Below are 16,654 nucleotides of genomic sequence, written 5' to 3' on the forward strand. Positions count from 1 at the left end.
AGAAACTAACTAACTAGCCACAACGAGAACCAGATCAGCATGGATACAAAAGAAGCCGCGAACTCAAGCAAGAGAAAGAACAAAACTGACCAGGAGTAAATCCTCGCAACCTCTTTACCTCAGACCCCAATTAAAAATCCACCGGTGAAAAAAGAGGCCATTTCCATGTCTGAACTTTTCTCTGCAATCCAGTCCCTGTCAACTAAAATAGACACCACGCTCTCCAAAGTGTCCATCATAGTCCGCTACTCATAATTGTGAGCGAGAACAAGGAAAATATAACGTTCCTAGAGAATGAGTTGGAAGAAACTGCAATCCCAAAATAATGAGCTGTGTGAGAATGTAGCTGAACGTCAAAGGTACTCTCGCAGGTAGAATCTGAAAATCCAAGGTGTAAAAGAGAGAGAGGATATTTGGGATGCAGTCATTCATATCCTGGGAAAGGTGGTTTGTGCATCAACGACAGGCTAAGAGATGTGATTGATGTGGTACATCGACATGGGAAACGAAGATCTGATGGACCCCCACGCAATATCATATTGCGCTTAACTCTGCACCATTACAGGGACATCATCTGGAGAATGGCAAAGGGGAACACGTTTCTGGACGAGAAGAAGAAGCTCTGATACCGCAGGATCAGGCTGCCAGATAGAAACTTTGGCCGCAGATACAGAAGGCGCGACAAGAGGGAAAGAAGGCTGTGTTCAAGGGCCCACACGCGATTATAGAAGGAAGAATGATTACTGGGTAACTCTGTTGACATTAACCTAACTGGAACTGTGAGTACTGCCAAGAGTACAGTTAATGTACTGCCACGAGTAAATGTACTGTTCGAACTACAACTGATGAACACTTGCCAACTAAAAAAAAAGGAAGTACATTTGTTATACGGTTTGTTATATGGTTGGTTACATGGTGGTTATATGAGGCAAAGCAGCGGTTATATGGTTAACCACCTCAGCTGAGCGTAGTTTTCCGTCGGAGTAATCCTCTAAAGGTTCACTGTTTGTTTTATTGTTCACATTACTACTTCTGTTATCTAGTTTGTGTTATATCTTTTTTTTTAATGCAGGAGTTCGTTTTCAACTCAATATCGTTAGTCGGAATGCCAGGGGTTTGAGAGATCTTACAAAAAGGAAAGCCTTATTTTTCTTTTGTAAACGCAGATGTTGTCCTTCTTCAGGAAACTCATTCAGGTGAAAGTGATTTGAAATGTTGTAAATCACAACGGGGAGACACATGGCCTATTTCAGGCATGGATCAAATCATTCTGCTGGTGTTTTGACACTTATTCACAAGTTTAAAGGTGACGTTCTAGAATCCACATCTTCACAGTGTAAAGGTGACGTTCTAGAATCCACATCTTCACAGTTTAAAGGTGACGTTCTAGAATCCACATCTTCACAGGATGGGAGATGGGTCACAGTAACTGTTAAACTCGACAATGTTATTTTCATCATCTGTAATGTGTACGGACATAACTCACATGCTCCTAATAAGACCCCTTTTACCAGGGAAAGTACAGGATTTAAGCAACAAATACTCTAGAGGCTTTTCTAATTATTTCAGGGGATTTTAATGAAACACCTGATGCATCTGTTGATCGTTTTCCTCCTATAACGAGTCAAAGCCTTCAAAATAGCAATATCATCACTACATTATGCAAGGATCTCTGTGTCGATGATGCCTGGTGTTATTTCACTCCGGATGCAAAGGGACCAACAAAACTATGTCACGTAAATCTAGAATAGATTTATTCCTAATTTCCCCCTTTGTTACAATTTGTTATAATGTAGATTATCAGTTGGCTCCCTTTTCTGATCATTACTTGATTTCCCTGAATTTACAAGCTACTAAAAAATCAACAGGTACTCGAGGATATTGGAAATTAAACAACACACTTCTTAAAGATACTCATCTCATTGAAAACATCAAATCGTTAGCCAAAGATATTTTTTGCAAGAAAAGACTTGGGTCAGGTAGCTTTCCACAAGCTTCCTACAATAAGTTGGGTGAATTTTGGCCCATTCCTCCTGACAGAGCTGGTGTAACTGAGTTAGGTTTGTAGGCCTCCTCGCTCGCACACACTTTTTCAGTTCTGTCCACAAATGTTCTATAGGATTGAGGTCAGAGCTTTGTTGTCTTGACTTTGTTGTCTTGACTTTGTTGTCCTGGCTGTGCTGCTGCTCCAGTTTCAACTGTTCTGCCTTATTATTATTCGACCATGCTGGTCATTTATGAACATTTGAACATCTTGGCCATGTTCTGTTATAATCTCCACCCGGCACAGCCAGAAGAGGACTGGCCATCCCACATATGCTCTCTCTAATTCTCTCTTTCTTTCTCTCTCTCGGAGGACCTGAGCCCTAGGACCATGCCCCAGGAATACCTGACATGATGACTCCTTGCTGTCCCCAGTCCACCTGACTGTGCTGCTGCTCCAGTTTCAACTGTTCTGCCTTATTATTATTCGACCATGCTGGTCATCTATGAACATTTGAACATCTTGACCATGTTTTGTTATAATCTCCACCCGGCACAGCCAGAAGAGGACTGGCCACCCCACATAGCCTGGTTCCTCTCTAGGTTTCTTCCTAGGTTTTGGCCTTTCTAGGGAGTTTTTCCTAGCCACCGTGCTTCTACACATGCATTGCTTGCTGTTTGGGGTTTTAGGCTGGGTTTCTGTACAGCACTTTGAGATATCAGCTGATGTACGAAGGGCTATATAAATACATTTGATTTGATTTGTTGTCCTTAAGCCATTAAGCCATTTTGCCACATCTTTGGAAGTATGCTTGGGGTCATTGTCCATTTGGAAGACCCATTTGCGACAAAGCTTCAACTTCTTGACTGATGTCTTGATGTTTCTTCAATATATCCACATCATTTTCCTACCTTATGATGCCATCTATTTTATGAAGTGCATCAGTCCCTCCTGCAGCAAAGCACCCCCACAACATGATGCTGCCACCCCCGTGCTTCACGGTTGGAATGGTGTTCTTCGGTTTGCAAGCCTCCCCCGTTTTCCTCCAAACATAACGTTGGACATTATGGCCAAACAGTTTCATCAGACCAGAGGACATTTCACCAAAAAGTACGATCTTTGTCCCCATGTCCAGTTGCAAACCGTAGTCTGGCTTTTTTATGGCGGTTTTGGAACAGTGGCTTCTTCCTTGCTGAGCGGCCTTTCAGGTAATATAGGACTCGGTTGATATAGGATTTGTTTTACTGTGGATATAGATACTTTTGTACCTGTTTCCTCCAGCATCTTCATAAGGTCCATTGCTGTTGTTCTGGGATTGATTTGCACTTTTTGCACCAAAGTACATTCAGCTCTAGGAGTCAGGACTGATCTCCTTCCTGAGCAGTATGATGGCTGCGTGGTCCCATGGTGTTTATGCTTGCGTACTATTGTTTGTACAGATGAACGTGGTACCTTCAGGCGTTTGGAAATTGCTCCCAAGGATGAACCAGACTTGTGGAGGTCTACAATTTTTTTCCTGAGGACTTGGCTGATTTCTTTTGATTTTCCCATGATGTCAAGCAAAGAGGCACTGAGTTTGAAGGTAGGCCTTGAAATACATCCACAGGTAGACCTCCAATTGACTCAAATAATGTCAATTAGCCTATCAGAAGATTCTAAAGCCATGACATAATTTTCTGGAATTTTCCCAGCTGTTTAACGGCACAGTCAACTTAGTGTATGTACATTTCTGGAATTGTGATACAGTGAAATAATCTAATAACAATTGTTGTAAAAATTACTTGTGTCATGCACAAAGTAGATGTCCTAACCGACTTGCCCAAAACTATAGTTTGTTCATATCTACATTATGTATTGTTACACCATGCAGGAGCAGTATAAATATCTCTGCTTATTGTGATATTATATGTTTGTTTGACTGATTTCCAAATGTTTTATTATAGTTTAATTTGACTGTGCAAGTCCGTTAAGAACAAATTCTTGTTTTACAATGACAGCCTACCCCAGCCAAACCCTGCCCTGACCTGGGCCAATTGTGTGCCGCCTTATGGGACTCCTGATCATGGCCGATTGTGATACTGCCCGGGATCGAACCGGGAACTAGAGATGCCTCTAGCACTGAGATGCAGTGCATTAGACCGCTGCGCCACTCGGGAGCTCAATATATGCACCTATTAACACATGCTTCTGTTTGTACATTTCCATTTAACATTTAACTCTTTAATTAAATAAATGACAAATAAACCTTTAGTCTGAAAATAAAATGTATCTTATTTTCCTAAACTGCGTTACCCACTCTAGTCAGCAGATGACGAATGACGTATTCCAGGCAATGCTGCCTGTGTGACGTATAATCTAATGGACGGGAAGTTTCTTCAACAACCACAACTGCGACAACAGTAGCTTTGCTAGCCAACGTAGCGGAACATTTGAGCTCTTTGTACGTTTTTGGTTATTATTAGCCACTGTTTTAAACACACGTCTGTCGTATCTACTAGTTACCCCTTTTAATATCACATTTACGTTGGTGTTGGTCAGCTAGCTGTCTGGTTAAGGTAGCAGTAGCTATAGGTTAGTCGCTAATGCTAACTAGCTAACATCCCCGACAATGACTTCAAAAAGCTACCACACCTCCGCTGAAGAGGATGACTGCTGGACCGAGAGAGAAGCTATTGTGAAAGAGGAGAAGGAAGAAGAGGCTGTCACAGTTAAACAAGAAGTAGAGGATGAGGCTGTTACGGTGAAGGAAGAGGGGGAAGATAAACAAGAGGGTGCAGTTTGTACAGTGAAAGAGGAGACGACTGCCACGGTGAAAGAAGAGGAAGACGTTTTTGGAGTGGAGGGGGAGATCACTGTCACACTGGAGGAGGAAGAAGAGGAGAATGGAGATCTGATTAACACCAGTGAGTACTGTCTTTAAAGAAAGGGGGCACAAACTCTGCAGTTGTTGAACCGATGTCCCTGAATATCTCTTTCTGTTGAACTGATGTTATTTTGAAGGGTCATTCTACTGAAGTTATGGGCGATTCCAGCGTTATGGACATTACATTTGCACTCAAAATCACAACTTTAATCTCACAGAAAGCACAGACAAAATATAAATTAAATGTTTGGTGTGTTTGTCTGTAGTACCCCTTGGGCTCACTGTTCCTAGGTCGTCATTGAAAATAAGAATTTGTTCTTAACTGACTTGCCTAGTTAAATTAAGGTAAAAAATATGTATAAAAAAAATACCCAGGAAATCGGAATTCTAAATATGGTTGGCGACATAAAACAAATAGAAGCATTACGTTACATGAAATCGACAAGCTTTTTGGGGGAGAATTAACATATTAGCAAAAGTCTGTGGTCGGTTATGTGGGAAGGTCAACTTGAGAAATGCACAAATTAAGTTCATTTCCAAATGAAACCACATAAATTATTATCTGTAAATTATCCTTTGTGATTTTGGTAATGAGGCCCCTTTATCTACTTTCCCAGAGTCGGATGAACTCGTGGCTATAATTTGTATGTCTCTGCGAGTAGTTTGAAGGAAGTTGCTAACCAGCAGGAAGTCTGTGGGTGTTTGCTAGCCTCGTCTTCCTGTTTTTAGCTGATAGGAATAGAACCCAGTGTGGTTGTCTGCTGCAATAGTCTGTCCATGACAAGTTGTGCATTCTGAGATGCCGTTCTTTGTCGCCCGCCTATTAGCTTGCACGATTCTTGGCATTCTCCTTTGACCTCATCAACGAGGCAAGTCAGTTAAGTACAAACTTTTATTTACAATGACGGCCTACCGGGGAACAGTAGGTTAACTGACTTGTTCAGGTGCAGAATGACAGATTTACATTTTCTACTCGGGATTCAATCTTGCAACCTTTCTGTTACTAGTCCAATGCTCTAACCACTAGGCTACCTGCCACCCACTTACACCTGGGTTACTAGTCCAACGCTCTAACCACTAGGCTACCTGCCACCCACTTACACCTGGGTTACTAGTCCAACGCTCTAACCACTAGGCTACCTGCCGCCCACTGACACCTGGGTTACTAGTCCAATGCTCTAACCACTAGGCTACCTGCCACCCACTTACACCTGGGTTACTAGTCCAACGCTCTAACCACTAGGCTACCTGCCGCCCACTGACACCTGGGTTACTAGTCCAACGCTCTAACCACTAGGCTACCTGCCGCCCACTGACACCTGGGTTACTAGTCCAACGCTCTAACCACTAGGCTACCTGCCACCCACTTACACCAGGGTTACTAGTCCAACGCTCTAACCACTAGGCTACCTGCCACCCACTTACACCTGGGTTACTAGTCCAACGCTCTAACCACTAGGCTACCTGCCGCCCACTGACACCTGGGTTACTAGTCCAACGCTCTAACCACTAGGCTACCTGCCGCCCACTGACACCTGGGTTACTAGTCCAACGCTCTAACCACTAGGCTACCTGCCACCCACTTACACCAGGGTTACTAGTCCAACGCTCTAACCACTAGGCTACCTGCCACCCACTTACACCTGGGTTACTAGTCCAACGCTCTAACCACTAGGCTACCTGCCGCCCACTGACACCTGGGTTACTAGTCCAATGCTCTAACCACTAGGCTACCTGCCACCCACTTACACCTGGGTTACTAGTCCAACGCTCTAACCACTAGGCTACCTGCCGCCCACTGACACCTGGGTTACTAGTCCAACGCTCTAACCACTAGGCTACCTGCCGCCCACTGACACCTGGGTTACTAGTCCAATGCTCTAACCACTAGGCTACCCGCAGCCCTTTGACCTCATCAACGAGCTCTTTTCGCCCACAAAGGACTGCCGTTGACTGGATTCTGTTTTTGTTTGTCACACCATTCTATTGTAAACCCTAGATACTGTCATGCGTGAAAAACCCAGGAGGCTGTTTCTGAGCCACTGCATCCGGCCTGCATGGTACTGACGACCAAACGACGGTCAAAGTCTCTTAGGTCCCTTGTTTTCCCATCCTAACGTTCAATCGAACAATAACTGAATTCATCGATGCCTGTCTGCCTGCTTTATATAGCAAGCCACGGCCACACTGTCTGTAGGAGCGATTTTTGTGAACACGGTGGTGTACCTAATAAACTGGCCAGTTTGGATATAATAAAACACCCATAAGTTAAATGTTTTTAATGTGATTTTTAGGCCATATAGCCCAGCCCTACCTATAATTATTCAAACCTAAGGTACTACGACTTAACATTACAGATGTAAAGAAATGTGTTATGATAGATTTTAATCAATAAATATTTACGATCTGAATGTCCGTCCGTTTAACATCCATAACGGAGGGTGTAGCGCCCACAGCGGAGGGGTGTAGCGCCCACAGCGGAGGGGTGTAGCGCCCACAGCGGAGGGGTGTAGCGCCCACAGCGGAGGGGTGTAGCGCCCACAGCGGAGGGGTGTGTTGTGTCTTTGGCATCATTAAACTGAAGAGGAATCTTTATTAAAAATTCTCTAATTATTATTACGTGATTAAACTACTTAATCATGTAACTAATTAACTAGGAAGTCGGGGGCACCAAGGAAAATATTCAGATTACAAAGTTATAATTTTCCCAATGTAACTTTCAGATATTTTAATATCTGATCAATTAGTCTTCTAATTAATGAATTGTTCTTTACCTCACGTTAGTCTCATTCTGAACGTCGTAAATTGGTTGGTTATCTGCACGAACCCAGTCTTCACGTTACAGACAGACGGACATTCTCTCGCTCTCGCTCTCGCTCTCGCTCTCTCTCTCTGTGTCTGACAGGTGATATTCCGTTCATAGGCTCTCTGTCTGACAGGTGATATTCCGTTCATAGGCTCTGTATGCTCTCTGTCTTGTATGCTCTCTGTCTGACAGGTGATATTCCGTTCATAGGCTCTGTATGCTCTCTGTCTGACAGGTGATATTCCGTTCATAGGCTCTGTATGCTCTCTGTCTGACAGGTGATATTCCGTTCATAGGCTCTGTATGCTCTCTGTCTGACAGGTGATATTCCGTTCATAGGCTCTGTATGCTCTCTGTCTGACAGGTGATATTCCGTTCATAGGCTCTGTATGCTCTCTGTCTGCTCTCTGTATGCTCTCTGTATAATGTGCGCGTGTGATAAGATACTTGACGACTAAAGAAAATACACACACACTGCAATTTCGTTCCGCTAAATGATGCAAATTTACCCGTAGACTGACAGGTTGAATGCATTCATATTGACTGGTATTTCCATTAGCAAAATAATGCTTTTTATTAATTATGTTTAAAAAAATAAATACATGTATAACGTTCAATTTGGCTGGCGGCAATTATATTTATTACCTGGAGTCTGCGACTCTTTTGAGCAAAACAAGTATTGAGACGACGCACACTTGAATCCCAACTGCCACTTGTGAATATTCCAAAATTAAAAAAATTCTAAACCCATTTGTGACCATTTTGTGTCCGGCTGCCTGTTTTGTCAAATTGTTCGCAATGAAACACTGCCAGACAGTCTCTCACTCTGGTAGTAGTTATAGTGAGAAAGTTGTAAATAACTAAATGTGTCTGAAGCCAGTGGCTTGATAAGCTGATTTGTATCATGGCTGCTCAATGTGTCTACCTATTTTCTAGCTTCATTTACAAATAACATTGGAATTTAGCTAGCTAGCAAGGCACTGATAAACAGTGAATTTAGTTAGCTAGCAAGGCACTGATAAACAGTGAATTTAGTTAGCTAGCAAGGCACTGATAAACAGGGAATTTAGCTAGCTAGCAAGGCACTGATAAACAGGGAATTTGGCTAGCTAGCAAGGCACTGATAAACAGTGAATTTGGCTAGCTAGCAAGGCACTGATAAACAGTGAATTTGGCTAGCTAGCAAGGCACTGATTAACAGTGAATTCGGCTAGCTACATCCACTGTGCTATCTAACCTTCAAACAAGCTTCAATGCCATACAACACTCCTTCCGTGGCCTCCAACTGCTCTTAAACGCTAGTAAAACCAAATGCATGCTTTTCAACCGATCGCTGCCTGCACCCACATGCCTGACTAGCATCACCACCCTGGATGGTTCCGACCTAGAATATGTGGACATCTATAAGTACCTAGGTGTCTGGCTAGACTGCAAACTCTCCTTCCAGACTCATATCAAACATCTCCAATCGAAAATCAAATCAAGAGTCGGCTTTCTATTCCGCAAGCCTCCTTCACTCACGCCGCCAAGCTTACCCTAGTAAAACTGACTATCCTACCGATCCTCGACTTCGGCGATGTCATCTACAAAATGGCTTCCAACACTCTACTCAGCAAACTGGATGCAGTCTATCACAGTGCCATCCGTTTTGTCACTAAAGCACCTTATACCACCCACCACTGCGACTTGTATGCTCTAGTCGGCTGGTCCTCGCTACATATTCGTCGCCAGACCCACTGGCTCCAGGTCATCTACAAGTCCATGCTAGGTAAAGCTCCGCCTTATCTCAGCTCACTGGTCACGATGGGAACACGCGCTAGCAGGTGTATCTCACTGATCATCCCTAAAGCCAACACCTAATTTGGCCGCCTTTCGTTCCAGTTCTCTGCTGCCTGTGACTGGAACGAATTGCAAAAATCGCTGAAGTTGGAGACTTTTATCTCCCTCACCAACTTCAAACATCAGCTATCTGAGCAGCTAACCGATCGCTGCAGCTGTACGTAGTCTATTGGTAAATAGCCCACCCATTTTCACCTACCTCATCCCCATACTGTTTTTATTTATTTACTTTTCTGCTCTTTTGCACACCAATATCTCTACCTGTACATGACCATCTGATCATTTATCACTCCAGTGTTAATCTGCAAAATTGTAATTATTCGCCTACCTCCTCATGCCTTTTGCACACATTGTATATAGACTCCCCCTTTGTTTTTCTACTGTGTTATTGACTTGTTAATTGTTTACTCCATGTGTAACTCTGTGTTGTCTGTTCACACTGCTATGCTTTATCTTGGCCAGGTCGCAGTTGCAAATGAGAACTTGTTCTCAACTAGCCTACCTGGTTAAATAAAGGTGAAATAAAAAAATTAAAATTTTTTTTTTTTTAAAAAGGCACTGATTAACAGTGAATTTGGCTAGCTAGCAAGGCACTGATAAACAGTGAATTTGACTAGCTAGCAAGGCACTGATAAACAGTGAATTTGACTAGCTAGCAAGGCACTGATAAACAGCGTGTAGCAGCTTGTGATTAATTAACAGTAGTTTGACAGCTTGTTGGTGATGATGTTATAAAAGTGTTCTCAGAAATCGGTCCGTAGCTGACTCGATACTTACTGTATGCACTGCACTGACTGACTAGTTTTCCAGGCACATTTTTTAACATGAGAAATACTAAACCAAACACCTTAGCTGGATGTAAAATTACGTGATGAAGACCTTAGCAAAAACGTACAAATTAATGACAGATTTCTTGATCTAGCCTATTTTAAGGAAGTGGTAGTGGCTATCTTGTTGCTATGGTGAATTTGGAGCAACAGTAACGGCCAGGGTATGATTTTCAACATAACACTCCCACATTGAAACCACACCCCCCCAACCACATCCCCAAGACCCAAATCACATTTTTCATAATGAGCACCAGAAAACACATGTGGAATTGCTGCGTTCAGTCCTCCTTTAAAGCTACAAGTGTGGGGGCTTACTGGCGGGAGGGAGGGGGCTTACTTTTCTAGACGACACTTTGTTTCCAGGCTGTTGTACTGATTGTCTTTGTCCTAGTGATTAACTTGGCCTCAGGTTATTGAGGGATCTGATATTCAACCTCACAGGAATACAGTTTTATCATGTGCCGGTTTCATTCAGGGCCGTATTCATTGGTGCACACCGTAGCAAAATGTTTTGCAATGGAAAGCAGAAACAAGCATTTCTTATTGGACAAGTTCCGCTAGTCGTCCCTTCCCATTTCGGCCTGTTTGCTTGTGTTTAGTTTCTAGTGAACGCAACCTTGATCTGTCTGTTAAAATAAACACTCTGTCTTTGCCAGGAGCGAGACCAGACTCAGAGGAACCAGAGACGTCTGAACCAGCAAGACGACACCACTGCTCCCAGTGTGGAAAAAGTTTTACCCAATTACGGACACTGAAGGTGCATGGAAGAATACACACTGGAGAGAGGCCCTACCAATGTTCCCAATGTGGAAAGAGTTTTGCCCTGTTAGAGAGCCTGAAAATACATAATAGAATACACACAGGAGAGAAGCCTTACCAATGCTCCCAGTGTGGAAAGAGATTTTCACAGTTAAGTTGCCTGAAATCACATGAGATAATACACACAGGAGATAAGCCTCACAAATGCCCTCAATGTGGTAATACTTTTAAGCGGTTAAGTAACCTGAAGGACCATAAAAGAGTACACACAGGAGAAAAGCCCTACCACTGTATCCATTGTGAAGAGCGTTTTAGCTGGTCAAGGCAACTGAAAGCGCATGAGAGAACACACACCGGAGAGAAGCCCTACCAATGTTCCCAGTGTGGAAAGAGTTTTACCCAGCTAGGGAGCCTGAAAATACATAATAGAATACACACAGGAGAAAAGCCTTACCAATGCTCCCAGTGTGGAAAGAGATGTAAACGGTTAAGTTGCCTGAAATCACATGAGATAATACACACCGGAGATAAGCCTCACAAATGCCCTCTATGTGGTAGTACTTTTAAGCGGCTAAGTAACCTGAAGGAACATGAAAGAGTGCACACAGGGGAAAAGCCTTACCACTGTTTCCAATGTGAAAAGAGTTTCAGCACGTTAAGGCAACAAAAAGAGCATGAGAGAACACACACCGGAGAGAAGCCCTACCAATGCTCCCAGTGTGGAAGGCGTTTTAACCGCTTAAGTAACCTGAAATCACATGAGTGGACACACAGGAGAGAAGCCACATCACTGATCTGTGTGGAAATAGTTTAACCTCATCAGGCTTCCTGAAGATTCATGAGCAAAGCCTTTCCACTGCTCCCAGTGTGGAATGACATTTACCTGGTTAAGGCAACTGAAATCACATGAAAGAATCCCACACGAGAGAAATGTTATGAATGCTCTCAAGTGTAGAAAGATATTTACCCAGTTTAGGCACCTGAAAGACCGAGGTTACCCTCTCAGCGGAGAAGCCTTACCCATGCTCCCAGTGTGGAGAGCGATATTTCACACATAATTACAATTCATGACGTAACAGACACATTGCTCCCACACTTGTTCTCATCTTTTACTGAAAATTGGTGGTTTGTCATTTTGTTTATGCTCTTATTTCCAAATGAAATCAAATTGGAGAAAACCTACTCAAAAAATACATTTTATGTTTTAAAATCCCAAGATATGAATTGAATTTGGAGTGTGTCCATTTTTATGTAGATTATGTACACACACACACACACTGTGATTAAATAGTATTTTTTTTTTTTTTTACTCTGACTCTGTTTTTTGTGGGGTTTTTAAATTGATTGTTATATGTTGTTAATCGAGTGCTATATGTTGTAAAGCCCACTGGCTCCAGGTCATCTACAAGACCCTGCTAGGTAAAGCTATATGTTGTGAAGCCCACTGGCTCCAGGTCATCTACAAGACCCTGCTAGGTAAAGCTATATGTTGTGAAGCCCACTGGCTCCAGGTCATCTACAAGACCCTGCTAGGTAAAGCTATATGTTGTGAAGCCCACTGGCTCCAGGTCATCTACAAGACCCTGCTAGGTAAAGCTATATGTTGTGAAGCCCACTGGCTCCAGGTCATCTACAAGACCCTGCTAGGTAAAGCTATATGTTGTGAAGCCCACTGGCTCCAGGTCATCTACAAGACCCTGCTAGGTAAAGCTATATGTTGTGAAGCCCACTGGCTCCAGGTCATCTACAAGACCCTGCTAGGTAAAGCTATATGTTGTTAAGGGTGATCTACTGTTTACATATGTGATGGATATGTATCTTAGAGAATGTGGCATTAAAGCCCCCATTCAGTCTTTGTGTTTATTTTTTAATATTTCTCGAAAATGTATTTTTAATAACCATTTTCCTGAGAGACAAATAACTTTGGGACTTGTGGGGACAGCTGAGGACCTCGTTCCCTCCTCTATCCTTCTTCTCTGTTTCCAGATCAGGTCTTGTAGGGACAGCTCAGGATCTCGTTCCCTCCTCTATCCCTCTCCTCTGTTTCCAGATCAGGTCTTGTAGGGACAGCTCGGGATCTTGTTCCCTCCTCTATCCTTCTTCTCTGTTTCCAGATCAGGTCTTGTAGGGACAGCTCAGGATCTCGTTCCCTCCTCTATCCCTCTCCTCTGTTTCCAGATCAGGTCTTGTAGGGACAGCTCAGGGCTTTGTTCCGTCTTCTGGGTTTCCAGATCAGGTTTGGGGTTGGACAAGGGTGAGGGGCATTGTAGTTCATGGTTTCTTGTTGTCTTTGGCTTGACTTCATGAAAACAAACTGTATTTGGTTTAAAAGATGTAAAGAAGATAATAAAAAGGGGGTTGGGTTGGGTACAGGATATGAACCTGGTTTAGGGGTTGGATACAGGATATGAACCTGGTTTAGGGGTTGGGTTGGGTACAGGATATGAACCTGGTTTAGGGGGTTGGGTTGGGTACAGGATATGAACCTGGTTTAGGGGTTGGGTTGGGTACAGGATATGAACCTGGTTTAGGGGGTTGGGTTGGGTACAGGATATGAACCTGGTTTAGGGGGTTGGGTTGGGTACAGGATATGAACCTGGTTTAGGGGTTGGGTTGGGTACAGGATATGAACCTGGTTTAGGGGTTGGGTTGGGTACAGGATATGAACCTGGTTTAGGGGTTGGGTTGGGTACAGGATATGAACCTGGTTTAGGGGTTGGGTACAGGATATGAACCTGGTTTAGGGGTTGGATACAGGATATGAACCTGGTTTAGGGGTTGGGTTGGGTACAGGATATGAACCTGGTTTAGGGGTTGGGTTGGGTACAGGATATGAACCTGGTTTAGGGGTTGGGTTGGGTACAGGATATGAACCTGGTTTAGGGGTTGGGTTGGGTACAGGATATGAACCTGGTTTAGGGGTTGGGTTGGGTACAGGATATGAACCTGGTTTAGGGGGTTGGGTTGGGTACAGGATATGAACCTGGTTTAGGTGTTGGGTTGGGTACAGGATATGAACCTGGTTTAGGGGTTGGGTACAGGATATGAACCTGGTTTAGGGGGTTGGGTTGGGTACAGGATATGAACCTGGTTTAGGGGGTAGGATTGGGTACAGGATATGAACCTGGTTTAGGGGTTGGGTACAGGATATGAACCTGGTTTAGGGGTTGGGTTGGATACAGGATATGAACCTGGTTTAGGGGTTGGGTTGGGTACAGGATATGAACCTGGTTTAGGGGTTGGGTTGGGTACAGGATATGAACCTGGTTTAGGGGGTAGGATTGGGTACAGGATATGAACCTGGTTTAGGGGTTGGGTTGGATACAGGATATGAACCTGGTTTAGGGGTTGGGTACAGGATATGAACCTGGTTTAGGGGTTGGGTTGGATACAGGATATGAACCTGGTTTAGGGGTTGGGTTGGGTACAGGATATGAACCTGGTTTAGGGGTTGGGTTGGGTACAGGATATGAACCTGGTTTAGGGGGTAGGATTGGGTACAGGATATGAACCTGGTTTAGGGGTTGGGTACAGGATATGAACCTGGTTTAGGGGTTGGGTTGGATACAGGATATGAACCTGGTTTAGGGGTTGGGTACAGGATATGAACCTGGTTTAGGGGTTGGGTTGGATACAGGATATGAACCTGGTTTAGGGGTTGGGTACAGGATATGAACCTGGTTTAGGGGGTAGAGTTGGGTACAGGATATGAACCTGGTTTAGGGGTAGGGTTGGATACAGGATATGAACCTGGTTTAGGGGTTGGGTACAGGATATGAACCTGGTTTAGGGGGTAGAGTTGGGTACAGGATATGAACCTGGTTTAGGGATTGGGTTGGATACAGGATATTAACTTGGTTTAGGGGTAGGGTTGGGTACAGGATATTAACCTGGTTTAGGGGTAGGGTTGGTTACAGGATATTAACCTGGTTTAGGGGGTAGGGTTGGATACAGGATATGAACCTGTTTAGGGGGTAGGCTTGGATACAGAATATGAACCTGGTTTAGGGGTTGGATACAGGATATGAACCTGGGGTAGGGTTGGGTACAGGATATGAACCTGGTTTAGGGGGTAGGATTGGATACAGGATATGAACTTGGTTTAGGGGGTAGGGTTGGGTACAGAATATGAACCTGGTTTAGGGGTTGGGTTGGATACAGGATATGAACCTGGTTTAGGGGTTGGGTACAGGATATGAACCTGGTTTAGGGGTTGGGTTGGATACAGGATATGAACCTGGTTTAGGGGTTGGGTACAGGATATGAACCTGGTTTAGGGGTTGGGTTGGGTACAGGATATGAACCTGGTTTAGGGGTTGGATACAGGATATGAACCTGGTTTAGGGGTAGGATTGGGTACAGGATATGAACCTGGTTTAGGGGTAAGGTTGGATACAGGATATGAACCTGGTTTAGGGGTTGGGTACAGGATGTGAACCCGGTTTATTGGTAGGAATGATTACAGGATATAAACCGGTTTAGGAGTAGGGCTGGGTACAGGATATAAACCTGGTTTAGCGGTAGGGTTGGGTACAGGATCTAAACCTGGTTTAGCGGTAGGGCTGGGTACAGGATATGAACTTGGTTTAGTGTAAGGGTTTAGGGGTAGGTTTAGGTCCATGATATGAAGCTGGTTGAGAGAATGCCAAGAGTGTGCAAATCTGTCATCAAACATTTCTAAAAACCTGTTTTCGCTTTGTCATTATGGGGTATTGTGATGTCATTATGGGGTATTGTGTGTAGATTGATGAGGGGAAAGAAATATTTGATCAATTTTAGAATATGGCTGTAACGTAACAAAATGGGGAAAAAGTCAAGGAGTCTGAATACTTTCCGAATGCACTGTTACACCATGTAGGAGCAGTATAGACCTAGTCTGTTCATTATATACATGATGTATTGTTACACCATGTAGGAGCAGTATAGACCTAGTCTGTTCATTATATACATCTACATGATTTATTGTTACACCATGTAGGAGCAGTATAGACATCTCTGCTTATTGTGATATTATCTGTTTGTTTGACTGATTTTCTAAATTATTATAATGGTTTAATTTAACCTTTCTTTAACTAGGCAATAACAAATTATTGTTTTACAATGACGGTCTACCCCGGCCAAACACCCCCCTAACCGGGACGACGCTGGTCCAATTGTGCGCCGCCCTATGAGACTCCCGATCATGTCCGGTTGTGATACAGGCCGGGATCGAACCAGGATCTGTAGTAGCTAGAGGCCTGAAAGACGCCATTAGCCATCTGCTGACCAGAGTGGGTAACGCAGTTTAGGAAATTAATATGTATTTGATTTATTTTCATTTATTTCGTAAAAGAATAATGTTAAATGAAAACGTACAAACAGAAGCATGTGTTAATCGGTGCTGGTCTTAAGAGTGAGTGCCTTAGATCGCTGTACCACTCGGGAGCCGTCACTCAAGACCGGCACCGATTAACACATGCTTCTGTTTGTACGTTTTCATTTAACATGATTATTTTTCGAAATAAATGAAAATAAATCAAATACATATTCATTTCCTAAACTGCGTTACCCACTCTAGTCAGCAGATGGCTAAT

General features: G+C 43.5%; 1 protein-coding gene across 1 annotated transcript; it reads left to right on the top strand.

Moving 5' to 3' along the window:
• The first annotated feature begins 4,340 nt into the window (after window positions 1–4,340).
• Window positions 4,341–12,381, top strand: LOC110487337 (zinc finger protein 501). The gene is made up of 2 exons (XM_036942273.1): window positions 4,341–4,887; window positions 10,979–12,381. The coding sequence occupies exons 1-2, from the start codon at window positions 4,593–4,595 to the stop codon at window positions 11,893–11,895; spliced, it is 1,212 nt and encodes a 403-aa protein (XP_036798168.1). The 5' UTR covers window positions 4,341–4,592; the 3' UTR covers window positions 11,896–12,381.
• The last annotated feature ends 4,273 nt before the right edge of the window (window positions 12,382–16,654 follow it).

Source organism: Oncorhynchus mykiss, chromosome 13, assembly GCF_013265735.2.
Source record: "Oncorhynchus mykiss isolate Arlee chromosome 13, USDA_OmykA_1.1, whole genome shotgun sequence".
Taxonomy (NCBI): Eukaryota; Metazoa; Chordata; class Actinopteri; order Salmoniformes; family Salmonidae; genus Oncorhynchus; species Oncorhynchus mykiss.